The sequence below is a fragment of the Penaeus japonicus genome, unplaced genomic scaffold (genome assembly GCF_977035675.1).
Source record: "Penaeus japonicus unplaced genomic scaffold, GWHDUDI00000001_assembly GWHDUDI00000031, whole genome shotgun sequence".
Lineage (NCBI taxonomy): Eukaryota > Metazoa > Arthropoda > Malacostraca > Decapoda > Penaeidae > Penaeus > Penaeus japonicus.
In genome coordinates this window covers 22,400,517-22,428,016 of record NW_028234433.1, presented here as the reverse complement: position 1 = coordinate 22,428,016, position 27,500 = coordinate 22,400,517, and the positions used below count along the sequence as shown (strand labels likewise).

Sequence of the window (27,500 nt, the reverse complement as noted above, 5' to 3'; positions counted from 1 at the left end):
TACAGCATATCTTACGTCTATAGATGAGACAGTAGCTGCTCTCAGGGAAATAGATGAACACATTACTGATGGTTTTATTGTAGTACGAACACTGGATGGACTTCCAAAGAAGTACGAAAATTTTGTTGATGTAGCTAGCCAGCGCAATCCTCCATACCAGTACAGTGAATTAAAGATAGCATTGTTAAGTCAAGAGGATCGTCTGAAGGATACTTCTAGCACTGAACCAAAGTTTGTGAGATTTCATGAGTCCTTTGATCCACAAAACCATTACATAGAGCTGGCAGACGGCCAAAGACAACAAGGAACAGTGAAAGGAGTCGGTGATGTGAAAGACTTCATAACCTAGGATGGCTCTTAAAAGTAACCAATAAAATTTCTAAAATTATAAGTTTTTAAGTCGTAATATATCGTATATAAATTATCTAAATAGAATCGAGACGGCAATTCACGAAGTATTTTACTAAAAGATGCATTATACATACCAGGATTCAAACAAGATATCATGTCAGTTTGGAAGGCTATCAAGAGTGGACATACTGTTACTTTCTCACCCGAAGGCAGTACTCTAACTACCAAGGATGGCAGGATATTCGACATTGTGGAGAAAAACAAGTTGTTCTATTTACGTAGAGGTAAGCCACACACTGGTTCTCAGATGGATAAGTTTAACAAAGTCCATGTAAGGAAAGCCAAGCACACCCTAGAGTGGCATAAAATTCTAGGGCATTGCAATGTGGCTGATGTGCAGAAACTTGAAGCAACTGTTGACGGAATGCATATAATTAGGAAAGATAAGTCCAACTGCACATGTACAGTTGGTAAGATGACACAGTATAGGAGTAGAGAACCTGACAAAAAGGCCCAACAGTCATTAGATTTAGTCCACTGTGATGTAGTTGGTCCTATAAACCCACCAGCACGAGGAGGTTACAGGTACAGCATCTCCTTTATTGATGACTACTCCGGAGCTCTTAGAATTTACCTAATTAAAAGTAAGAGTGATACAGTGACAGCTATGAAAAGGTATCTTGCAGAAATAGCACCATATGGGAAAATTAAACGCCTAAGATGTGACCACAGAACAGTTTACGAACAGTGAGTTTTTTGTTTTTTTTTTTTCTTTCTTCCTTTTTTTTTTTTTTTTTTTTTCTTTTTTTTTCAGAACACTCTAGTAACAGAGAACAAGAATTAAACAAGAATGTTTCTCAGGCAACACTATTCACCACATCAGAATGGCACAGTTGATAAATCACACAGGTCAATATTTGACATGGCTTGCTGTTTGCTGATTGAATCAAAATTACCTAAAAATATGTGGAGTTATGCTGTGAAGACTGCCTGTTACATCAGGAATAGGTGCTATAACCCTAGGACTCAAAAGACCCCAGTAGAAATGCTTACTGGAAGACGGCCAAACATAAGGAAAATGAATGTCTTTGGAACAAGATGTTTTGCATATGAACAAGAGAGTAAGAAATTAGAATTCCCAAGGAGTAAGGAGGGGAATATTTGTGGGCTATGATGATCAAAGTCCAGATTTTACTTGATATACTTTCCAGATACTCAGACTATAAGAAAGGTAAGAATAGTCAAATGTGTGGATAACTCATCTTGTAAGACAGAATCCCCAAGTGACGAGCAAAGTTTGAGTGACGACTACATTTTGGTGGAGACGAGGCTCCAGCAAAAAACACTTCAAGCAGCTCAAGATGAGACGCCAGCTGACGTTGATGGAGACAGGAAATGTCCAGCTAAATACCGAGAACAGATACCAATGGATGAAGATACAGAAAGATATCCATCCAGAGAAAGAAAAAAACCCTCGAGGTTAGATGACTATGTTACAGATGATCAGGACGACAGTATCTCCAGTGTGACACATACTAGCTTTATACATCACTGCTATCGAATGTCACATGACCCAATACCAGTCACCTATCAATAAGCAATAGTATCTCCAGAGGGACATCAATGGAAGAAAGCCATGGATGAGGAGATTGCTATAAACACACTTCTCTACCCAAGAATCGCACAGCAGTGGGTGGAAGATGGATTTATCAAGTGAAACCTGGACCTAACGGTAAAGGAAAATTCAACACAAAGATTACATTGAAGTGAATCAAACTAAATATTTAGAAAATATTTTGGACAGACTTAGAATGTCACATTGTCATGTAAGAAACACACCTTGTGAATTAAGTATTGTTAACACTTCTACTGTAGAATCAGATGTATTGGCTGATGCAACTCTTTACAGATAGTTGGTAGCCTTATATATATATATATATATATATATATATATATATATATTATGACAGGTAGCAGACTAGATATATGCTATGTAGTTACCAAGCTTTCACAATATATGCCAAAACCAACAAAAGCCCATTTGAATGCCGCTAAACATGTTCTTAAGTACTTAAAGGGCACTTTAGATTATGGTCTAAGGTTTGATAAGTCAGATGAACAAATGAAACTGATGGGATTTTGTGATTCAGATTGGGGATCATCTGAAGTATAACAGGATATTGTTTTCAACTACATAAGTTTGGACCATTGATATCATGGAAGAGCAAAAAGCAACAGACAGTTGCACTTTCATCATGTGAAGCCGAGTATATGGCTCTTACTTCTGCCATACAAGAGGCAAAGTCCTTAAAACAAATAATGTCTGATCTATTTGGATTTAAGGTTAAGTCAGTAGATTTAGGAGTAGACATCCAAGGTGCTATTAATCTAGCCAAAAATCCCATAAATTACTAAAGGTCAAAACATATTGACATCCATTACCATTTCATTAGAGACGAAGTGAAGTTGGGTAATGTGAACTTATTCTTTGTACCTACCACAGAGAATCCAGCTGATATATTTACCAAACCTGTATCTCAGAAGAAGTTGAAAGATTTTAAGTTTATCAGGGGATAGATTCTTTCGTACATCATAACCAATCTTTAATTAAGAGGGGGTGTTGGAATAATTAAAGATTATGATAGAATAAGAATGCTTATAATTTTATGTCTACTGTGTATACCTCATAAGAATACCTCATGTTTAATTTAGTTACCCCACAAAATGATTACAAAGTGTAATGTAAACAACCCTCTTCTCTCCACGGACTTCTCCCAGAATACACGCTTATACGCAGTAGCTGTGTTTCTCTGATCCCCACATCAATTATCTGTACATTGACAAGCCAAATTTCCTTAATTCACGCATAGAAGATGACATCTTTCACCGCCTCAACATATATAAATATATGTGAAAAAAAATATATATACATATATACAGTATATATATATATATATATATATATGAGAAAGATGGTAGAATGCAATAACGCATTTAATATAGAAATACAAGTTTTACCTCCATGACCGGGACTCGAACCCGAGCCGTCACTGACACACGCGGCCCTTAATCCAATAGACCACACGACCCACTAAAAGAATTGTCTAACCAGATGCTTTACAACTACCATGGAAATCACCTATGTGCTCATAGCAAAGCAGTGATAGCGAGTTTTTTTTCTATATTAAATGTGTTAATGCATTCTAACATCGTTCTCACACAGATATAACCTCGGTAACCTGATTTGGGACTTGAATTTCTAATGCATTGTTGCCGAGTGCCCACAGGAATTGTCTGTAAAACCTCGCTATCACTGCTCTGCTATGAGCACATAGGTGATTTCCATGGTGGTTGTAAAGCATCTGGTTAGGTAAGGACTCGGTTCGAGTCCCGGTCAGGGAGGTAAAATTTGCATATATATATTTATATAATCCTGGCTCCTAACCATTACAGCGAAATGACCCATCAAAAGTATTGTCCAACCATGCAGCTAAGAGTATTTAGGTGATTTCTATCGAGGTTGCATGGCACCTGGTTGGACAAATCATTTGTTGAGTTGTTGTGGTGTAATGGTTAGTTACCGGGGTTCTCACTCTGAAGTCATGAGGTCGACCCTCGGTCAGAAAGGTTAAACTTGTATTTATGCATGCATGCATACATATATATGTGTATATGTATATACATATATATGTATATACATATGAATATATCATATAAACAACAAACTTTATCAAAATACTTTATTAATGTTAAAGTATAAATGGTGTGACTGAAAAGTAAAATAGCTACAGAAACACACCTAATAACAGTAATAGTGAAACCAACAATGAAACAAAGAACCACGAATCATGAGAAAGTCCGATGCTTGATCTTGAATCACGTTGCGATCGTCTCCTTCCCAAAAAGAGTGTGGCTGTTGACTGTAGAAGAGTGATGGGACCTGTAGAAGAGTGATGGGACCTGTAGAAGAGTGTGGGACCTGTAGAAAAGTGATAGGACCTGTAGAAGAGTGATGGGACCTGTAGAAGAGTGATGACAATCATATTGTTCAGAGTGGTTTTATTTGTGTATTCGCAGAGTTATAGTAGCAGAAGATATGAAATACATAATTGCCCCCAAAATGGAGTAATTATATATATATATATATATATATAACACAATTATATGTATATATATACATATATATGTATATATGTATATATATACATATATATGTATATATATATGTATATACATATATATGTATATATATACATATATATATATATATATATATATATATATATATATATATAGATGTATATATATGTATATAGATGCATATATATGTATATAGATGTATATATACATATATATGTATATAAAGATGGATATATATATATAAGTATATATTAAAATAAAGAGATAAACAGATATATAATAGATAAATAATGACAAAATGAACTTTAGCACCTCAAAATACAATGTAAAGTTCCACAGCCAAACTTGGAATCTGGCCGAACATTTCAGCGCGAGTCCAACTAAAGAGAACACGCTACCAAAGGACTCGAGCACCACCACCCACCTACAGGTCCTGTTCCAGTGCTGGGCCAAGGGTACTTCAGCTACCTTGGACTCTGTGTCCCGGGCATGGGCACCATGGGGTAGGACGGGTGTGGGGCGAAGGACGGATGTAGGTCATTGGACGGGTGCGGGACGGAGGACGGGTGCGGGGCGAAGGACGGATGCAGGTCATTGGACGGGTGCGGGACGTAGGACGGGTGCGGGACGTAGGACGGGTGCGGGGCGAAGGACGGATACGGGGCGAAGGACGGATGCGGTGCGTAGTGGTGCGGGGCGCTGGGCGAAGGGGCCTGCCACTCTCTGGAGGGGGGTATTGACCTATTCGGGGTCCTGGGCGACGCTGCAAAGGAGGGAAGGAGAGGCGCTGGATTCCAAGGGTGACATGTTCGACACAGTACACACAGTACACGCACACGCATACTACGCAAAGAAAGCACACACTGCATTACAAATATACACAGCACCTACATTTATACACACTATATATAAAGGAACACAGATACTACATCACAAACACAGAGCCAACATTTGCACACATACTGTTTATGTAGAGAAACCTCCATTGTCCACATATTTCCTCTCCCTTTCCCCCTTACCAACATAACCGCAATCACATCAATCCCTACCCTCTCACATGCACACCTGTAAGTAAACAAACAAACAAATACATAACCACACCACCAAGCCCTATGGCCCCGTGCCCCAAATAACCCTAACCCCCATCACCATCTCCTACACACCCGAACCCCATGTTACAACAAGCAAATTATGCAAGGGCAGTTTCAGCCAACTGTCCAGCAACTCAAACCAATTCGGATACCATATCTAAATCCCTACCACCCAATGCAGCTGCCAGCATCATGAGTGCAATTATCTTTGCAACCATAAAAGAGGCTATTGAGCCAGGCTGTTTTCAGAGGACGGTAGATGAGATGTACACCCTCAATGACATACCGAAGGTTAAATTCCCAAAGAATATTGATGCTCATCAAATACTTGCTATATTGGAAAGTACACATGGAAAAGAATCCGAAAAGGTATTACCCGAGCCAAATGAAATTACTGAAGCCATGGAACACGAAACAAACAAAAGAAACCGAGAAACTTCGCCGACGCAAGAAATAGCTGCGAAGGAAACGGCAAGCGAGGAATCAAGGCTGCGAGGGGCAACGAAGAATACAGACTTCCACCGCCAGTTCATCATCAAGAGCCAGTCCAACCGAAGATGAACACTACACTGCCAGGAAATCCTCAACTGACCCTGACATAGTCTAATATAACCAAATAATCACGCTATGAATATAAATAAAGTCAAAGTAATTCAACACAATGTTTTAAACTGGCGTTCAAGGAAACACGAACTTTCTAATACGTACATCAAAGAAGATCCTGATATTATACTAATCAATGCCCACTGCCTCCTTAATGAAGAAACAATAAAACTATTTGGGTATAATGTCTATCAAAGGAACATACTCAACAAAGGCGATGCAGGTGTTGAAATATGCGTGAAGAGAAATCTCAACCACAGATTGATTAACGATTTCATTGAGGACTTTCTTGCAGTGGAGCTGCAGACAGAGGAAAATTAGTCAATGGAACAACATATATGCCACTCAGACGCCCGCAATTCCCCTACCCAGATTTAATGAAAATAATGAGAAGAAACTCACCAGCATACGTCATTGCCGATCTAAACGCCCGATACCGAGCGTTCGGACATAGCAGCAATAATTTAATGGGAGAAGGAATAGCGAGGCTGATTAACCAAAATATGCTTACACACTTAGGACCTGAGCCTTTGTCACTTTCGTCAGCACAAAAGGTAAAGGACGACCAGACATTGTACTGGGGAACAGGAACATCCATATGAATACAAATTTTTACCTCCAAGACCGGGACTCGAACCCGCGCCGTAAGATTGACAGGTGCGGCGGTGATACCGCTCGGCTACATGACCCGCTAAAAGAGTTGTCCAACCAGATGCCTTATACAAGAAAAAGGGAAAAAAAATAAAAAAAAGAAAAAAAAAAAAGAAAAAAAAAAAATAAAATAAAAAATAAAAAAAAAAAAAAAAAATAACAAATATAAGAAAAAAAAAAAAGAAAATGATATTAAAAAAAAAAAAAAAAAAAAAAAAAAAAAAAAAAAAGAAAAAACATAAAAAGGAAACAAAAATTGAAAAGAGAAAAAAACAAAAAAAACAAAAAAACCCCCAACACAAAACAATAAAAAAAACATATGAAAAAATAAACACCAAAACATAACAAAAAATACAAAAACCGGGGAAAATAAAAAATAAGAGAAAAAAAAAGATCAAAGGAACAAAAAAAAAAGAAAAATGAAAAAAAACAAAAAAAAAAAATAAAAACAAAAAAAAAAAAAAAAAAACAACCAAAAATAAATAAAAAATAAAAAACTAAAAAAAAAAAAGAAATAAATAAAACTAAAAAGAAAAACAATAAAAAAAAAATACAAAAACAAAAAAAAATAACAAAAAAATAAAAAAAAACAGAATAATAAAAAAAAAAAAACCTAAAAAATAAATAAAAAAAAAGACAATACAAAAAAACAAACAAATAAACACAAACATACTAAAGACAAAGAACGAAAACCCAAAAGACAAACGACACAATCCACAACACTCCCATACGGAAACACACAATTAACAACCTGCAACAAAACGATAAAATAAAAAAAAAAAACCACGGCCCTCCCCCCACGCCCCAGCCCCGCACCAGGTAGCCCTCTCCGACCCCCAAAACAACCCGAGCCCCACAACAAACACCCCACACTACCCGACCCCTCCCCCCCCCCCCCCTTCCGTCCCTAGCCCCCCCCCCCCCCCCCCCACACTCCCCCCCCCCCCCCCCCACTCGCCCACCCACCCCCTCTCCCCTCACACCCCCCCCCCCCCCACCCCCACTCACCACCCCCCCCCCACCCCCCCCACACCCCCACTCCCCCACCGACCCACCCCCTCGACACCCCCCCCCACCTTGCCCCACCCCCCCCGCCCACCCCCCCTCCCCCACCCCCACACCCCCCCCCCCCATCCCCACCTCCCCCCCCCCTCACCACCTCCCGATCACAACTCCCCACCCACCCCCCCCCCACCTCCTAAGAGACGTCATGGAACTTACCTATATGCTCTTAGCAGAGCAGTGATAGCGATTTTTTACGAACAACTCCCGCGGGCGCTCGGCAGCAACGGAATCACAAACGCCGACAACAGCTTGACAAAACCCATATCATGCAGGGAAATCAAAACAATAATAAACAGCTTTAAAAACAAAGCACCTGGTGAAAGTGTGCAATAACTCCCAGATATTGCAGTAACCAAACTCAGCAATATTTTCAATCACTCCCTTTCAATGGGCTACTTTCCAACAAGACCCAAGGAAGACAGAAAATTACCAACCAATCTCTTTACTCGAAATTCCAGGAAAAAAAAAAAAAAAAAAAAATCAACCAACCCACAAGTTACAAGGAAAGAAGCAATACTTTCAACAGCAACCAATATGGCTTTAGGAAAGGAAGAGGCACACAACAAGCGATAGCCTACACAAATGAAACAATTGCCCTCTCCCAGAGTAAACGACAACCATGCAATGTTGTCTGCAGAGACATTGCAAAAGCATTCGACAAACTATGGAAACCAGGATTACAATACAAGTTACAAGCCTACCAGACGTCTTTGAGAAAATCCTTTGCAACTTCGTCGAAGAAAGGATTGCAACCATAAGACTCGATAACGCCACTGGCCCTAAATTTCCATTGCTCAGTGGAGTGCCACTGTAGTGATGTGCTTTGCCCCAGCCATCCCTCCAAGGGGAAATAGAAGAGTTCCCCCTTTTTGCCACGAAGGGAGGAAACAACAAGAGATGGCGTTGCCCTTGGAGGACCTGCAACTTGCTCCATCCCTGGAAAAGAGGCCTATAAGACCCCCTGCGAGGCCTTGATTCGGGCACTCGTGAATGAGACTTTGTATGCCTCACACCCTGTTCATGTTACACAGCAGCAACTAACATAAGTCTTGTGACACCAGAGCTACCCTGGTTTCCGGGGCCTCTCGTCTTACTCGATGTTGATTGTTTCTGTGTTTGAGTAGAGTAAATCAGTCGAGTAAAAACACTGTTTTCAGATTCTTTGCACTTTTAGTGCCTTGCCTGCACCTTCAGTGCTTTGTTTTTTGAAGGTAGCACGAGACTACAGTAGAGTAGTCAGCCCCCACCCCAGACCCGCAGCTCTCTTCTACTCCAGGGTAGCTCTTACGGGCTGTGACCCCTGGGTAGGGAGGCCCAGTAGCCTGGGGCGTCCTTCGGGCGCAACTTTTCTCTCCCCCTGAATTTTTTCTATTTTTCTGGTGTGACTTTCCTGAGGCTACGGGAGTCTCCTTGTGAGCTCCTGCATTCGCTTGGGGGTTGGGCATTGACTTACCGTCCCTCGCACTAGGCAGGTTCGGCGGTAAGAAGGTGCCTTACACACCAACTCCGATCCCTTAGTTGGTACTGGAGAAAGCAGCCAGGCTTCCACTAAGGGGGGGCGAGGACGTTTAACTGAAAGACGTTTTATTTTATCCTCTCTTAGCTATTGGGATTAGGTTGATATACAATAGTTAAGGGAAAGGTAGTCCTCTCAGGACAACGGGCTTTGGCCCAGGGATCGGACCTGGTCCGACACCCTAGTATGATTGATCCCCCGGCTACCCTTCCTCCTCCCCAAGGAGGAGGGGCGACTCCAAAACCTTCTATGACTAATTTGACCACTAAAGGAACCCCGACCAATGACCGACCCAGAAGACATTGATATCCCTCCAGAGAATGCAAGGTGCTTGAACATTCGATGCATGAAAGAAAATCAATCCATGCAGAATGTCAACCCCTTTATCATTAAGAAGGTCCTTGATGGTCAAGTGGAAGGCGGGTTTGATTTTGTCCGAAAATTGCGAGATGGAAGCCTCCTTGTTAAAGTACAATTTAAATCTCAGGTTAAGAATTTGCTTAAACTGACGCATATTCATGACCTTCAAGTTAAAGTAACTATTCCTGTTGGCCCAAATACCTGTAAGGGAGTAATCTTTCACAGGGATTTGAGGACAATGGAAGAAAGTGAAATTCTTGAGGCCATGAAAGACCAGAGCGTAGTAGACGTAAATTGTATGGCCAAGAAAGATGGAGATGTGCGAGTAAAAACCGGATTGTGTTTCTTGACCTTTTCTTCAAATAAAATTCCAAGTACTGTTAAAGTTGGGTATGAGATCGTTCAAGTTCGACCCTATATCCAAAATCCAATGCGAAGTAATAGATGCCAAAAATTTGGACACACCTCATTATAATGCAATGATAAAGATACAGACAAATTTATGTGCGGTAAATGTGCTGGAGCTCATGATACTACTACATGCAAGGAAAAGACCCTCAAGTGTGCTAACTGTGGAGGTCCCCATCAGTCAGGCTCTGCTGAATGCAGCAGCCTGAAGACGGAGACTGAGACATTGGCATACATGAGAGAGCACGATGTTAGTTACCGTGAGGCCAAGAAGAAAGTTGAAGGTTTGACAAGCAAACCCAATACTTCCTACGCCTCAGCAGTAACCAACAACGTTTCCAATGCAAGCAGTATTAGTCAGCAGCTCGCAGCTAAGGACAAGGAAATTTCCGAATTGAAGGAAACAGTTAAAAATTTAATGAATCAAGTTAAAGAATTGACTAAAACAATAAAGGAAATTGCTGAATCAACCCAGCAAAAAAAGCATCATAAGGAGGATGATACCAAATCACAATCTGGATCACACCTCTTAGTCCAGGCGACCCCTACTAGAACTTCGTCTGGTGGTAGTTCTGCTCGTAAGAGCAGATCATCTTCTGCCGGGCGTCTCTCTAGTGGAGGGGAGCAGGCCATGGAGGCTACTGTCTCCAAAAATTCCCGAGAGAGGCCCTCGGGAAAAAAAATAAAAAAAAAAAATAATAAAAACCGCCGGACAAGGCACTTCCAAACCCCATAAAACGTAATCCACGCGTATACCATTATACAATGGAACTGTCTAAGTCTTAGATCAAAATTAAATTCCCTTAGATTATTAGCCTCGTCCTATGCTCCCGATATTATCGTTCTACAAGAAAGCCATTTAAACGACCAAGTCTCTGACGAGGTCGTATCGCTAAGAAACTACCATCTTTGTAGAAAAGACCGAGAGGGAAGGGGTGGAGGCGGAGTCGCCATGTACATCCACCAGAATCTCCCTTTCATTGAAGTGACGATTAATTCTACTTTGGAACACGTCGCATGCAAAGTAAAATTCAATAACACGTATCTGACTATATGCTCAGTTTATTGTCCACCTGATAAAATGCTGATCTATGATGAGCTTTTTGCTATTCAGGACAGTCTGCCGAACAATAAATTAATTTTAGGTGATTTTAATGCTCGTCATACATCATGGGGTTCCCTGCGGGTGAATGGCAGAGGTGAGCAAGTAGTTAAGTTGATCAACGACTCTGATCTGGTTCTTCTAAATGATGGTAGTCCAACGCGAATAGACGATAATACCGGTAATTTGAGCTTTATTGATCTATCACTGGTCTCTTCAACACTAGCAGCCAAGTGCCTGTGGCACACCATTGACGACTCGTTGGGAAGCGATCACCTTCCTATTTGTATTCAATATTCATGCGACACCACGAGGACGCCTTCAGCACCCAAATTTAATGTAAAAAGAGCAGATTGGGTCGCCTTCACAAGGAGCGTCAAGCTCGAAGTTGTTGGAGAAACCATTGATGATAAAGTAAACAATGTTCAAAATTGTATTATAAATGCAGCAATGGCAACCATCCCTAAGACTTCGACAGATAGCGTTAAGCATAGAGTTCCATGGTGGACACCAGATTGCCGCAGGGCGCTATGTGAACGAAATAGGGCCTACAGGCTTTTCCATAATAACATTACAAACGAGAACTCGCAATTACAAACAAGCGAGAGCTAGGGCTCGTAGAACAATCAGACAAGCCAAAAGAGACTCCTGGCGAAGCTTTGTCTCTACAATTAACAGCAATACCAACGTTGCAGAGGTTTGGTCCACAGTCAACAAAATCAATAGAAAAAAGATATCACCAAAAGTTAGAAATATCATTCATGAGGGAAACAGCTATGATTCACCTAGTTATCAGAGGTTTGGTCCACAGTCAATAGAATAAATAGAAAAAAAGTATCAATAAAAATCAGAAACATCATCCATGAGGGAAATAATTATGATTCACCTAGAAACATTGCTAACACAATCGCCAGGCAGTTCTCTTATACAAGCAGCTCGGAAAATTACAATCCTGCATTCCTGACCACCAAGGAAGCAGCCGAGCTGCAACCAATTCACTTTGTCACAGGAGATAACTTTGATTACAATAAAGATCTAACAATGAATGAGCTTGTCCGAGCCCCCCCTAGATATGCCTGTAGAGGAACATCCCCAGGGCCCCCCGATGAGATTCGATATGAGATGATAAAGCATCTTAAATCAATGATGACATGATTAAGTTGCTAGAAGTGTACAATGGATATTTGGAAAAGCCAGACTTTTCCAAATTCATAGGCAATTCGCCAACATCATTCCCATATTGAAAGGAGGGGGAAACCCAGATCCGCCATTGCTCTTACCGCCCAATTGCGTTGACAAGCTGCCTTATGCAAGGTCAATGGAAAGAATTGTTAATAGTAGGCTATTGCATTTCTTAAATACCAGGAATTTACTAGTTGACGAGCAGTGCGGCTTTTTTTTCCGATAAGGGACGTCAAACCCTCGATCACTAGTAAAACGGAAAGTCATATTCATGAGGCATTTGCCAAAAAGCATTGTTTTGATTTCAGTATTTTTTGAGATAGAAAAAAGCCTACGACATGACATGGCGACATGGCTCTACTCAGAAAACTTTATGCTTTCGGATTACGTGGAAACTTGCCTTGTTTTAGTCCAAAATTTCATTTCTGACAGAACGTTTTTCTGTCAAATTATTTCTGACCAACGTCACTTTCTCGGACATTTTTGTCCAGGCAAACGGGGTCCCACAAGGAAGTGTCTTGTCAACCAACTTTATTTCTATGTATGATAAACGACATTTTACCATCTCCTCCTTCGGAATCTTAAATACTCACTGTACGCCGATGATTGTGCATTATGGCACTCCAGCAATAATTGCAGAGTTCTCTCGCAAATCGGATCCAATTGGCACTGGATATGATTCATAACTGGGGCCTCCAGTGGGGTTTTAAGTTTTCCATAAGAAAGAGTATTGGCGTTGGTCTTTACACATAGGGAGAAAGCCCAACATCAGGCTAACTCTAGACAACCATACCAATACCTATTCAAAATTCAGCTAGATTTCTTGGTCTACTTTTTGATAGTAGATTTAGTTGGGAAAGACCACATTGGTCAGTTAAAAGAATAAATGTCAAAAGAAGCACTCAATTTATTAAAGTGCATTTTCTGGACACAAATGGGGAGTTGATAGAAAAGTCTTTGATGTTATATAAATCCCTGATTAGATCCTAAAGTAGATTATGGGTCAATCGTGTAAATGGCTCGGCAACGAGCTCAACTCTGAAAGGTTTGAATGTAGTGCAGAATTGCGTGTTTACGCGTCTGTCTTGGAAGCCCTTATGTGCACTCGCACCGAGCGCCTAGAGGTAGAGTCGGGAGTACCTCCCTCCGTCTTAGGACCGCAAGCCAGCTTGCCACTACCTGACCTATGCCGCGAAGGTAGCCAGGCAGCCCCAACATCCACAACAGGGATGTTTTTGCAGCCGGCAAGTTAGGGCCCCAGCAACCGCGGCGGGAAGCCGCTGGGCAATAGACGTCCATGACCCTCACAGATAAAGTCGGTATAGATCTCTCTAGACCATCGATTACCCTGGTTCAGTCAAATATAGCAACCGTGGGGAAACACCAAATTTTTTCACCATTGTAGACTGGCTACCATCAAGTCCAAAGCCACGGTGGTCGGAGGTGGAGGTACGCTCAGAGGTTCAGAGAGATCCATAATTTAGTTAAACATCTTTCCTTTTTTCAATTTATATACCGACGGACGGTCCAAGACAGACGAGTGTGTGGGAGGCGGGGTGTTATGGTCGACTGAATGTCAGTTGAGATTTCGATTGCCGAATCATACATCGATCTTTCATGCCTGAACTTTTTGCAATAGGAATAAAGCTTTAGATTTTGCCCTATCGACGAGGCCACGATAGAATAGTCATATTTTCAGACTCGTTGAAGTTCAATTAAAGCTATTAAAACACTAGAAACCACCTATTAATGAAATACAGGGTTATCATTCGTAAAATTGCATAGTGGCCAATAAATCAAATCAAACTTGATATGGGTACCTGGACACTTACGGGTATCCATGGAAATGAACAGGGCTGACAAACTAGCTGGGTCGACTGAAGATCTGGAGCCCTAGGGTATTATCCGCACGACCCGATCTCAGGTGTTTTGTCCTCTTTTTATAAAAGCAAAAATCCCATCACCTGTGGCAGAGTGAGTGGACCGACCTCACAATAAACAAAAGCAAAGAAGAAATAAACATGTGGGACACAGCCTGCAGAAAAGATAGAAGAGAGGTGGTGTTGGCCCGACTAAGGGTCAATGCCACACGCTACACCCTCCACAATGTGGCTATTGCAATAACAACATGACAATAACACACATCCTGACAATATGCCACAGATACAATAATCATAGACAAAAAATAAAAAATTACTTTCAAATCAAAAATATCGAATTCAATATAAGAAATATACTATCAGATAATGAAAAAATAATAAGTAAAGTAATCACTTTTTTAAAGGAGACAAAACTTTATGACCTTATATAGATTGATAAAATAAAATGGAATCATTGGCTTAATAACCTTGGCTTGTGCCGCTGGTTGATAGCCAATAAATCCAACAAGCAAGCAAGCAAAGTTGATATCGGGCAGCACACAGCACACTCGTGCACTCGTGTCTGAGGACATTGAAGAGCTCACACCTTGTTGAAAACACAGCAGCAGCAAACAAAAAAATCTTGTGGGAAAACACTCGAGTTTAACCCTGGGTTACGGGGTCCTCTTGTTTCGCTGGATATTTTGTTGTTTATGTGTTGTTTAACGTAAGGAAAGTAGAGTCAAACGCTGCTTTTGCACAGATTTTGCGCACTTTTAGTGCTTTAGCTTGCACCTTCAGTGCTTTGTTTTTGCAGTGACACGAGACTACAGTAGGAGTAGTTCGACCCCCAACCCAGACCCGCAGCACGTCTTCTACCCCAGGGTAGCCCTTATGGGCTGTGACCCCTGGGCAGAGGATGGGGGCCCAGTAGTCCGACAAAACCCGAGTATGGTCCGAACACCCGAGCATGGTTGATTCCCCGGCTACCTTCCTCCTCCTCAGAGGAGGAAGGGCGACTCCGAACTCTTTCTAACGACTAATGACCACTGAAGGAACCTAAGTAGGAACGAACCCCCCCTCCCCACACCCACCCCCCCCCTACCACACTCCACCAACCCCGACCGCAATGACCGACCAGAAGACCAATCATTGATATCCCTCCCGAGAACGCAAGGTGTGTGAAACATTCGAATGCGTGAATGAAAAATCAATCCCTGCAGAATGTCAACCCCTTAATCATTTAAGAAGGTCCTTGATGGTCAAGTGGAAGGCAGTTTATGATTTTGTTCGAAAATTGCGAGATGGTAGCCTCCTTGTAAAAGTACAATTTAAATCTCAGGTTATGGATTTGCTTAAACTGACGCAAATTCATGACCTAAAAAGTATTGACGACTCGTTGAGAAGCGATCACCTTCCTATTTGTATTCAATATTCATGCGACACCACGAGACGCCTTCAGCACCTAAATTTAATGTAAAAAGAGCAGATTGGTCGCCTTCACAAGGAGCGTCAAGCTCGAAGTAGTTGGAGAAACCATTGATGATAAAGTAAACAATGTTAAAAATTGTATTTTAAAAGCAGCGATGGCAAGTATTCCTATGACTTCGACAGATGACGTTAAGCATAAAGTCACATGGTGGATACCAGCTTGCCGCAGGGGGCTATGTGAATGAAACAGGGCCTACAGGCTTTTCCATAATAACATTACAAACGAGAACTCGCAATTACAAACAAGCGAGAGCTAGGGCTCGTAGAACAATCAGACAAGCCAAAAGAGACTCCTGGTGAAGCTTTGTCTATACAATTAACAGCAGTACCAACGTTGCAGAGGTTTGGTCCACAGTCAACAAAATCAATAGAAAAAAGATATCACCAAAAGTTAGAAATATCATTCATGAGGGAAACAGAGGAGCACTCTATTATCGTGCAAGGTTTGGTCCACTTCAATAGAATAAATTAAATAAAGTATCAATAAATACAAATCATCAGCCATGAGGGAAATAATTATGATTCACCTAGAAACATTGCTGACACAATCGCCAGGCAGTTCTCTTATACAAGCAGCTCGGAAAACTACAATCCTGCATTCCTGACCACCAAGGAAGCAGCTGACCTGCAACCAATTCACTTTGTCACAGGAGATAACTTTGATTACAATAAGATCTAACAATGAATGAGCTTCTCCGAGCCCTAGAAGCCTGTAGAGGAACATCCCCAGGCCCCGATGAGATTCGATATGAGATGATAAAGCATCTTAATCATGATGACATGATTAAGTTGCTAGAAGTGTACAATGATATTTGGAAAAGCCAGACTTTTCCAAATTCATGGCACTTCGCCAACATCATTCCCATATTGAAAGGAGGGGGAAATCCCAGATCCGCCATCTCTTACCGCCCAATCGCGTTGACAAGCTGCTTATGCAAGGTCATGGAAAGAATTGTTAATAGTAGGCTATTGCATTTCTTAAATACCAGGAATTTACTAGTTGACGAGCAGTGCGGCTTCCGAAAGGGACGTCAAACCCTCGATCAGCTAGTAAAACTGGAAAGTCATATTCATGAGGCATTTGCCAAAAAGCATTTTTTGATTTCAGTATTTTTTGATATAGAAAAAGCCTACGACATGACATGGCGACATGGCCTACTCAGAAAACTTTATGCTTTCGGATTACGTGGAAACTTGCCTTGTTTTATCCAAAATTTCATTTCTGACAGAACTTTTTCTGTCAAATTATTTTCTGGTAAGGTCACCTTTTCGGACATTCTTGCCCTGGCAAACAGGGTCCCACAAGGAAATATTTTGTCACCAAGAGTATTTCTATGCATGATAAATGACGTTCTATCATCACCTCGGAATCTTAAATACTCACTCTGAGCCGATGATTATGCATTATGGTATTCATGCAGTAATGCAGAATTCTCGGCAAATCGGATCCAATTGGCACTGGATAGGATTCATAACTGGGGCCTCCAGTGGGATTTCAAGTTTTCCATAAGAAAGAGTGGCGTGGTTTTACCCGTAGGATGAGGCCCAGCGTTAGGCTAACTCTAGATGATCACCCAATACCTATTCAAAATTCAATAAATTTCTTGGTCCACATTTTGATAGACTAAATTGGAAAGACCGCATTGGGCATTTAAAGAATAAATGTCAAAAAGCACTCAATTTATTAAAGTGCATTTCTGGACACAAATGGGGAGCTGATAGAAAGTCTTTATGTTATATAAATCCCTGATTAGATCTAAAGTAGATTATGGGTCAATCGTGTATGGCTCGGCAACGAGCTCAACTCTGAAAGGTTTGAATGTAGTGCAGAATGCGTGTTTACGCGTCTGTCTTGGAGCCCTTATGTGCACTCGCACCGAGCGCCTAGAGGTAGAGTCGGGAGTACCTCCCCTCCGTCTTAGACGCGGCCAGCTTGCACTGACCTATGCCGCGAAGGTAGCCAGGCAGCCCCAACATCCCAACAGGGATGTTTTGCGCCGGCAGTTAGGGCCCCAGCAACGCGGCGGGAAGCCGCTGGGCAATAGACTCCATGACCTCACAGATAAAGTCGGTATAGATCTCTCTACCATCGATACCCTGGTTCAGTCAAATATAGCACCGTGGGAAACACCAAATTTTTTCACCATTGTAGACTGGCTACCATCAGCCAAAGCCACGGTGTCGGAGGTGGAGGTACGCCAGAGGTTCAGAGAGATCCTAATTAAACATCTTTCCTTTTTTCATTTATATACCGACGGGTCCAAGACAGACGAGTGTGTGGGAGCGGGTGTATGGTCGACTGAATGTCAGTTGAGATTTCGATTGCCGAATCATACATCGATCTTTCTTGCTGAACTTTTTGCAATAGATAAAGCTTTAGATTTTGCCCTATCGACGACCCACGATAGAATAGTCATATTTTCAGACTCGTTAAGTTCAATTAAAGCCATTAAATCACTAGAAACCACCTATAATGAAATACAGGGTTATCATTCGTAAATTGCATAGTGCCAATAAATCAATCAAACTGATATGGGTACCTGGACACTCGGGTATCCATGGAAATGAACAGGCTGACAAACTAGCCGGGTCGACTGAAGATCTGGAGCCTGGTATTATCCGCACCGATCTCAGGTGTTTTGTCTCTTTTATAAAAGCAAAAATCCATCTCCTTTGGCAGAGTGAGTGGACTGACCTCACAATAAACAAAAGCAGAGAAGAAATAAACATGTGGGACACAGCCTGCAGAAAAGATAGAAGAGAGGAGGTGGTGTTGGCCCGACTAAGGGTCAATGCCACACGATACACCCACCTGACTCCTTACATTGAAAAAAATTTCCCTCCACAATGTGGCTATTGCAATAACAACATGATAATATCACACATCCTGACAATATGCCACAGATACAATAATCAAAGACAAAAAATAAAAAATTACTTTCAAATCAAAAATATCGAATTCAATATAAAAAATATACTATCAGACAATGAAAAAATAATAAGTAAAGTAATCACTTTTTTAAAGGAGACAAAACTTTATGACCTTATATAGATTGATAAAATAAAATGGAATCATTGGCTTAATAACCTTGGCTTGTGCCGCTGGTTGATAGCCAATAAATCCAACAAGCAAGCAAGCAAAGTTGATTCGGGCAGCACACAGCACACTCGTGCACTCGTGTCTGAGACATTGAAGAGCTCACACCTTGTTGAAAACACAGCAGCAGCAAACAAAAAATCTTGTGACACTCGAGTTACCCTGGGTTACGGGGCCTCTTGTTTCGCTGGATATTGTTGTTTATGTGTTGGTTAACGTAAGGAAAGTAGAGTAAACGCTGCTTTGCACAGATTTTGCGCACTTTTAGTGCTTTAGCTTGCACCTTCAGTGCTTTGTTTTTGCAGGTGACACGAGACTACAGTAGGAGTAGTCGACCCCCAACCCAGACCCGCAGCACTCTTCTACCCCAGGGTAGCCCTTATGGGCTGTGACCCCTGGGCAGGGATGCCCAGTAGTCCGACACCCGAGTATGGTCCGACACCCGAGCATGGTTGATTCCCCGGCTACCCTTCCTCCTCCTCAAGGAGGAAGGGCGACTCCGAACTCTTCTACGACTAAGACCACTGAAGGAACCCCGACCAATGACCGACCCAGAAGACCAATCATTGATATCCCTCCCGAGAACGCAAGGTGTGTGAACATTCGATGCGTGAATGAAAATCAATCCCTGCAGAATGTCAACCCCTTTATCATTAAGAAGGTCCTTGATGGTCAAGTGGAAGGCAGTTTTGATTTTGTTCGAAAATTGCGAGATGGTAGCCTCCTTGTAAAAGTACAATTTAAATCTCAGGTTATGGATTTGCTTAAACTGACGCAAATTCATGACCTAAAAGTATTGACAACTCGTTGAGAAGCGATCACCTTCCTATTTGTATTAAATACTCATGCGACACCACGAGAACGCCTTCAGCACCTAAATTTAACGTAAAAAGAGCAGATTGGGTCGCCTTCACAAGGAGCGTTAAGCTCGAAGTAGTTGGAGAAACCATTGATGATAAAGCAAACAGTGTTCAAAATTGTATTATAAATGCTGCAATGGCAACCATCCCTAAGACTTTGACAGATAGCATTAAGCATAGAGTTCCATGGTGGACACCAGATTGCCGCAGGGCGCTATGTGAACGAAATAGAGCCTACAAGCTTTTCAAAAATAATATCACAAACGAGAACTTTCGTAACTACAAACAAGCAAGAGCTAGGGCTTGAAGAACAATCAGACAAGCCAAAAGAGACTCCTGGTGAAGCTTTGTCTCTACAATTAACAGCAATACCAACGTTGCAGAGGTTTGGTCCACAGTCAACAAAATCAATAGAAAAAAGATATCACCAAAAGTTAGAAATATCATTCATGAGGGAAACAGCTATGATTCACCTAGAGACATTGCTGACACAATCGTCAGGCAGTTCTCTTATACAAGCAGCTCGGAAAACTACAATCCTGCTTTCCTGACCACCAAGGAAGCATCTGACCTGCAACCAATTCACTTTGCCACAGGAGATGACCTTGATTACAATAAAGATCTTACAATGGATGAGCTTCTCCGAGCCCTAGAAGCCTGCAGAGGAACGTCCCCAGGACCCGATGAGATTCGATATGAGATGATAAAGCATCTTATTCATGATGCCATGATTAAGTTGCTAGAAGTGTACAATGACATTTGGAAAAGCCAGACTTTTCCAAATTCATGGCACTTCGCCCACATCATTCACACATTGAAAGGAGGGGGAAATCCCAGATCCGCCATCTCTTACCGCCCAATTGCGTTGACAAGTTGCTTATGCAAGGTCATGGAAAGAATTGTTAATAGTAGGCTATTGCATTTTCTAAACACCAGGAATTTACTAGTTGACGAGCAGTGCGGCTTCCGAAAAGGACGTCAAACTCTCGATCAGCTAGTAAAACTGGAAAGTCATATTCATGAGGCATTAGCCAAAAAGCATGTTTTGATTTCAGTATTTTTTGATATAGAAAAAGCCTACGACATGACATGGCGACATGGCCTACTAAGAAAACTTTATGCTTTTGGATTATGTAGAAACTTGCCTTTTTTTTAGTCCAAAATTTAATTTCTGACAGAACATTTTCTGTCAAATTATTTTCTGACAATGTCACTTTCTCGGACATTTTTGTTCAGGCAAACGGGGTCCCACAAGGACCAACTTTATTTTTATGTATGATAAATGACATTTTACCATCTCCTCCACGGAATCTTAGATACTCACTGTACGCTGATGACTGTGCATTATGGCACTCCAGCAGTAATGCAGAGTTCTTGGCAAATCAGATCCAATTGGCACTGGTTCATATGATTCATAACTGGGGCCTCCAGTGGGGTTTTAAGTTTTCCATAAGAAAGAGTATTGGCGTGGTCTTTACACATAGGAGAAAGACCAACATCAGGCTAACTCTAGACAACCAGATTTCTTGGTCTACTCTTTGATAGATTAGATTGGAAAGACTACATTGGTCAGCTAAAGAATAAATGTCAAAAAGCACTCAATTTATTAAAGTGCATTTCTGGACACAAATGGGGAGTTGATAGAAAGTCTTTACTGATGTCATATAAATCGCTGATTAGGTCTAAAGTAGATTATGGGTCAATCGTGTATGGCTCGGCAACGAGCTCAACTATGAAAAGATTGAATGTTGTACAGAATGCCTGTTTACTTGTCTGTCTTGGAGCCCTTAAGTGCACTCGCACAGAGCGCCTAGAGGTAGAGTCGGGAGTACCTCCCCTCCGTCTCAGACGCAGCCAGCTAGCGCTGACTTACGCCGCTAAGATAGCCAGGCAGCCCCACCATCCTAACAGGGATGTTTTGCGCCGGCATTAAGGCCCACAGCACCACGGCGGAAAGCCGCTGTGCAATAGACTCGATGACCTCGCAGAAAAAGTCGGTATAGATCTCTCTACCATCGATACCCTGGTTCATTCAAACTTAGCGCCGTAGGAAATACCAAATTTTACCATAGTGGTAGACTGGCTACCATCAGTCAAAGCCACGGTACCGGAGGTGGAGGTACGTCAGAGGTTCAGAGAGATCATTATTAAACATCTTTCCTTTTTTAATTTGTATACCGACGGGTCCAAGACAGAAGAGTGTGTGGGAGCGGGTGTATGGTCGACTGAATGCCAGTTGAGATTCAGATTGCCGAATCATATATCGATCTTTCTTGCTGAACTTTTTGCAATAGACAAAGCTTTAGATTTTGCCCTATCGACGACCCACGATAGGATAGTCATATTTTCAGACTCGTTAAGTTCACTTAAAGCTATTAAATCCTTAGAAACCACCAAAAATGAAATACAGGGTAATATCATTCGTAAATTACATAGTGCCAATAAATCAATCAAGCTGATATGGTTACCTGGACACTCGGGTATCCATGGCAATGAACAGGCTGACAAATTAGCTGGGTCGACTGGTGATCTGGAGCCTGGCATAGTCCGCACAGATCTCAGGTGTTTTGTCTCTTTTACAAAAGCAAAAATCCATCTCCTGTGGCAAAGTGAGTGGACCGACCTCACAATCAATAAATATAAAACCGTAATAGAACCGTGGGACACAGCCCACAGAAGAAACAGAAGGGAGGAGGTGGTGTTGGCCCGACTCAGGGTCAATGCCACACGGATAACCCATCTCACTCCATATATTGAGAAGAATTTCCCTCCTATGTGTAATCACTGTGACAGGAGGCTAACAATAAAACACATCATGACAACATGTGAAAAAAACGACCGTCAAAGACAAAATATAAAAAACTACCTTTATATTAAAAACATAGAGTGTAATATAACAAATGTTCTATCAAACGATGAAAAAATAATCAGTAAAGTAATCACTTTTCTTAAGGAGCCAAAGTTTATGACCTATAGATTGATAAGATAAAATGGAACCATTGGCTTAATGACCTTGGCATGTGCCGCTGGTTGATAGCCAATAAATCCAACAATAATAATATTGAATCGGGAGCAGATCGTAGCAGATGGCCTCTTGCTCATGAGCCCTTAGCTCGGCAGCTGCACTGCTCTCAACACGTGTCAAAAGGACACGTGTTAATTTTCTATTATGAATCTTATTTTAATGGCTTGCGGGCCATGGTTAAATCATGGCCAGGCCAGAGAATAACGGGAGTATGGGAAGAGGAGAGACCTTTTAGCTTCCAAATCAAAGAATAAAAACTTAGATCGGAATTCTCTTTTATATATTTTAAGACAGAACCTGGAATAAACTGGAATAAAAATGCTTGCCTGACTCTAGCCACGCCTGCTCGGCTATGTCCTGTGTAGGAACTCGACTTCTTCTTACACATAAACGGACATGCACTCACACACATAAATAACATACACTTTTACACGTCTTCCACTGTCTCGCATGTACATGGGTGCTGATCCCTTATCAGCTGGTGGTAGCCTACCCCTACATAGGACCTGATGCACGTTACCACATGTTTAATCGGGAATTTGCTTTGGGGCAAGGGAATCTCTCGATAAATCAGTACACCACAAGGGTCATCCCTGAGTCCCACCCTTTTCATATTCTACACTGCTGACCTGGACAGACCGATAGACACCTGTACAGACGTAAGCTTCGCAGATGATATTACTCAAATCATTAAATATCCAATTAGATCCAAAGAAAGATTAGCAACTCTAACTGTTTCTGAAATAAACAGAATGAATGACTTTGAAGAGATTGTAAAGTCCAAACAAACAAAAATAAGTTCCAGCTTCTCTCAATATCAGTAACCAAGCCAAGAGAAATAATAGTAAGCCAATAATCAATACGTTTTACTAATAAGGCAACAATTCTTGGGATGGAGTTTGGCACTCGTGGAGTGTCATCGCATCTGAAAAGAAGACTGGCGATGGCAAAAAAACAATACACAAAACTGAAACGGTTTAAAGCAATGCGCACACAGACGCAACTACGCTTTTACAAGACATTGATCCGCCCAATCATGGAGTACCCAGTCATCCCATTATTCATCTCAGCCAAAACAAACATCACAAAGATGCAGCAATTTCAAAACAGAGTACTTCGGAATGCAACCAACCAGAAGGAACGAAGAGGACAATCAGCTGACAATATCAGAGCTCCACAACAAATACAAAATAGATGTCATGAACACAAGGCTGTATGTACTCGCAAAAAAAGATTGGGAAAAGCTAACAATGACTAACGAAGAACTAGTCGGAACATCAGAAGAAGAAAACGACATGAATCCCCATGAAAAAGATCACTCTTGGTGGAAGAGAATTGCACCATATCTTGATAACGGACCACCAAATCCAGACTTTGTAGCAGCAAATCAATAATTATTAAGAAACACATACCATAATTATACTAACAAAGTAAATATTGTATATAGACCCAGTTTATAAATTGTTCAGAGCAAGTTTAAAAAAAAAAACAGCAAGTGGGTTTGCCCATCCAATTTTGTATCTGTATAAAAAAAAATCCTATTCCAACACACACACCATAACCCCATGCCCTACCCCCATCCCCTAACCCGATGACCAACCCCCCCTCCCCTTACCCGATGCCCTACCCCCACACATATCATAACCCCATACCCTACCCCCACCCTTATCCCATGCCATACCCCCCCAAACACACACCACTTATTCCGCCCTTGCCTGTCGGTTGCGTTCCCGGCATAGCGCTGATTTGCTGGACGGGGTTAGTCTGTGAGGTTGCGTTGCTCGCCGCCGCCGCCGCTGCCTCCGACCCTCCCATGTCATCATTGCCTTAAAGAAAATAAAGAGGAAAAACAAATGAACAACAATGAAATCTGAAAGCCAAGAATGTCTCATTTTACGATCTCAGAATAAGAATAGGAATAAGAAAAAGAATAATGATAACACGATGGAGAAGGAGATGAAGAGAGAGGGAGGAAAAAGAAGGATATCTACTTACTTGGGATGAAGAATCTACGGTAGAGCATGGCGGAAACCACACAGAATAATATAATGAGTCCGACCGCCACGAATGTCAATATGTAGATGTCCTTGCGGTCTGTGGACACAGTTTGTACAGTACGTAAACCTAAGCGCAATATATGAATGTACATATGTATGTATATATATATATGTATGTATATATGTATATATATATATATGTATATGTATATATTCATAAATATACAATATATATATATATATATACATATATATATATATATATACATACATATATATATATATACATACATATATATATATATATATATAATATATATATATATATATATATATATATATATATATATATAGACATATAAACACAAATATTAATATCTACAGATTATATATATATGTATATATATAAACCTACAAATATATATATAATTTACAAATACATATATAAACATATCTATATGTATATACACATATATATACATATACATATGTAAATATATAAATATATACATATGTATATGTATCTATATCTACAAATGTATATATATATATCTACATAAGTATATATATACATATATATACATATATATATATATATACGTTTACATAAGTATATATATACAACTACATATGTATAATATATATATATATATATATATATATATATATATATATATCTACATATGTATATATATATCTACATATGTATATATTTCTACATATGTATATATATCTACATATGTATATATCTATATCCATATATGTCTAAATATATATGTCTAAATATGTATATATATATATATATAAACATGTATATATAACTACATATGTAGATATATGTACATATGTGTATATATATATATCCATATGTATATATATATATATATATATATATATAGCCCATATATATATACATATCTACATGTGTTTACATATATACACATATGTATACATACATATATATCTACATATGTATATATATATGTATATATATATATATATATATATATATATATATACATATATATACATATGGATATATATATACATATATATATATCTACATATGTAGATATATATGTATGTATACATATGTGTATAGATGTAAACACATGTAGATATGTATATATATACATATATATACATATCTACATGTGTTTACATCTATACACATATGTATACATACATATATATATATATATATATATATATATATATATATAATATATTATGTATGTATACATATAACATATCTACTTATGTTAACATATATATATATATATATATATCTACATATGTATACATATATATATAATACATAAGGATAAATATATATACATATATACATTTACATTTGTATCCATATATATACATATATATACACATATGTATACATATATAAATACATATATACATATAAATATATAAATTTATACATATATATATGTTCATATGTATATATATACAAATGTATAAAAAAAAAAAATATATATATCTATATATGTATACATATGTATATCTACATATGTATACATATATATCTACATGTCTACACACACAAACATTTATATGTATATATATATATACATATATATATATATATGAACTTATGTAAATATATGTTATAATATATGTGTATACATATGTATATATACATGTATATATGTAGATATTCATAAATATATATATATATATATATATAATTTCATATCATGTATAATATAATTTATTATCATATATAATATATATATATATTATGTATATATATATATATATATAATTTATATCATATATAATATACATATATTATGTATATATATATATATATATATATATATCATAAGGCCTTATCTGCAGCGTGCTTATCTGTAAAATTGCCAAAAACTTGTAATACTTCGCTGCCGTATTTCAAGGTCTATTGCCAAAGAGCACCACCCGCCCACGCGTACCAACCTATCCGGTAGGGGCGCCAACACGCATGCGCGAACCATCGCCGAATGGCGAAAATGCCAATTATTTCCTGATTTTTATTTTATGTCGTCTCATTTAACCGTTTAAAGAGTATCTTAATGATGGTTTACAACAAAATTTATGTAAAAATGAAGTAAGAAAATAATGTATGGTATACTGCATATTTCGAGACTCCAGTTCATGCGTGAAAATGTAAAACAAATACCACCATATGTAGCTTTGATAAATGGTTGATAAATAATTGTTTGAATCCTTTAGCTTGGATTACATTTACTTTTTAACTCGTAAGAAACTGAATTTACTTAGTATTTGACATGAGAAACATTTAAACAGCAACAAAAAGTGTAATGGGTGTATTTTTATGTTCATTCTCAGGGCAGACTGGTAATCAAAGACTATTCAAGTATATAGTCACAATTAGAGTAATACGTTCGAATTTGTTTAGATTTCATGGGCAGCAAGTGGTCTATTCAGAGAAAACTTTAGTAAATCAAGTCGGTAACTCAAATAAAACAATAAAATATCCGAGTTTAATTTAAAAACAGTGATAACCTATAATGTTTGTAAATAATAATAATTTTTGTGTGTTGTGCGATATCCATTTTAAACAAGACTTCTGTAATACACGCACAATATGCGTGTATTGCAATGAAAATATCATGAAAAAGTATAACATACTTAGGTGAATAAGCCTAGAATAAATTTTGCTTTGATTGATGTGTCATGAAATG

At 39.5% G+C, this 27,500-nt stretch overlaps 2 protein-coding genes across 6 annotated transcripts in view; one reads left to right on the top strand and one right to left on the bottom strand.

Moving 5' to 3' along the window:
• Positions 1–2,368: 2,368 nt before the first annotated feature.
• On the top strand, positions 2,369–4,875 carry LOC147468057 (uncharacterized). Its single transcript, XM_086555446.1, has 4 exons — positions 2,369–2,518; positions 2,551–2,728; positions 3,575–3,585; positions 4,831–4,875. Exons 1-4 carry the CDS (start codon positions 2,369–2,371, stop codon positions 4,873–4,875), a joined length of 384 nt encoding a protein of 127 aa, XP_086411572.1.
• Positions 4,078–27,500, bottom strand: part of LOC122244814 (uncharacterized) — a 36,714-nt gene continuing 13,291 nt past the window's right edge. Inside the window, exons 3-6 of one of the 5 annotated variants that reach the window (XM_086556019.1) lie at positions 24,797–24,895; positions 24,499–24,627; positions 4,916–5,254; positions 4,078–4,350 (exon numbers count right to left, since the gene is read on the bottom strand). In XM_086556019.1, coding sequence (XP_086412145.1) covers positions 4,956–5,254; positions 24,499–24,627; positions 24,797–24,895 — 527 coding nt within the window. In that variant the 3' untranslated portion in view covers positions 4,078–4,350; positions 4,916–4,955. The remainder of the gene's footprint in view (positions 4,351–4,915; positions 5,255–24,498; positions 24,628–24,796; positions 24,896–27,500) is intronic. The other 4 variants (XM_086556017.1, XM_086556018.1, XM_086556020.1 and 1 more) reach the window with 4 other exon arrangements.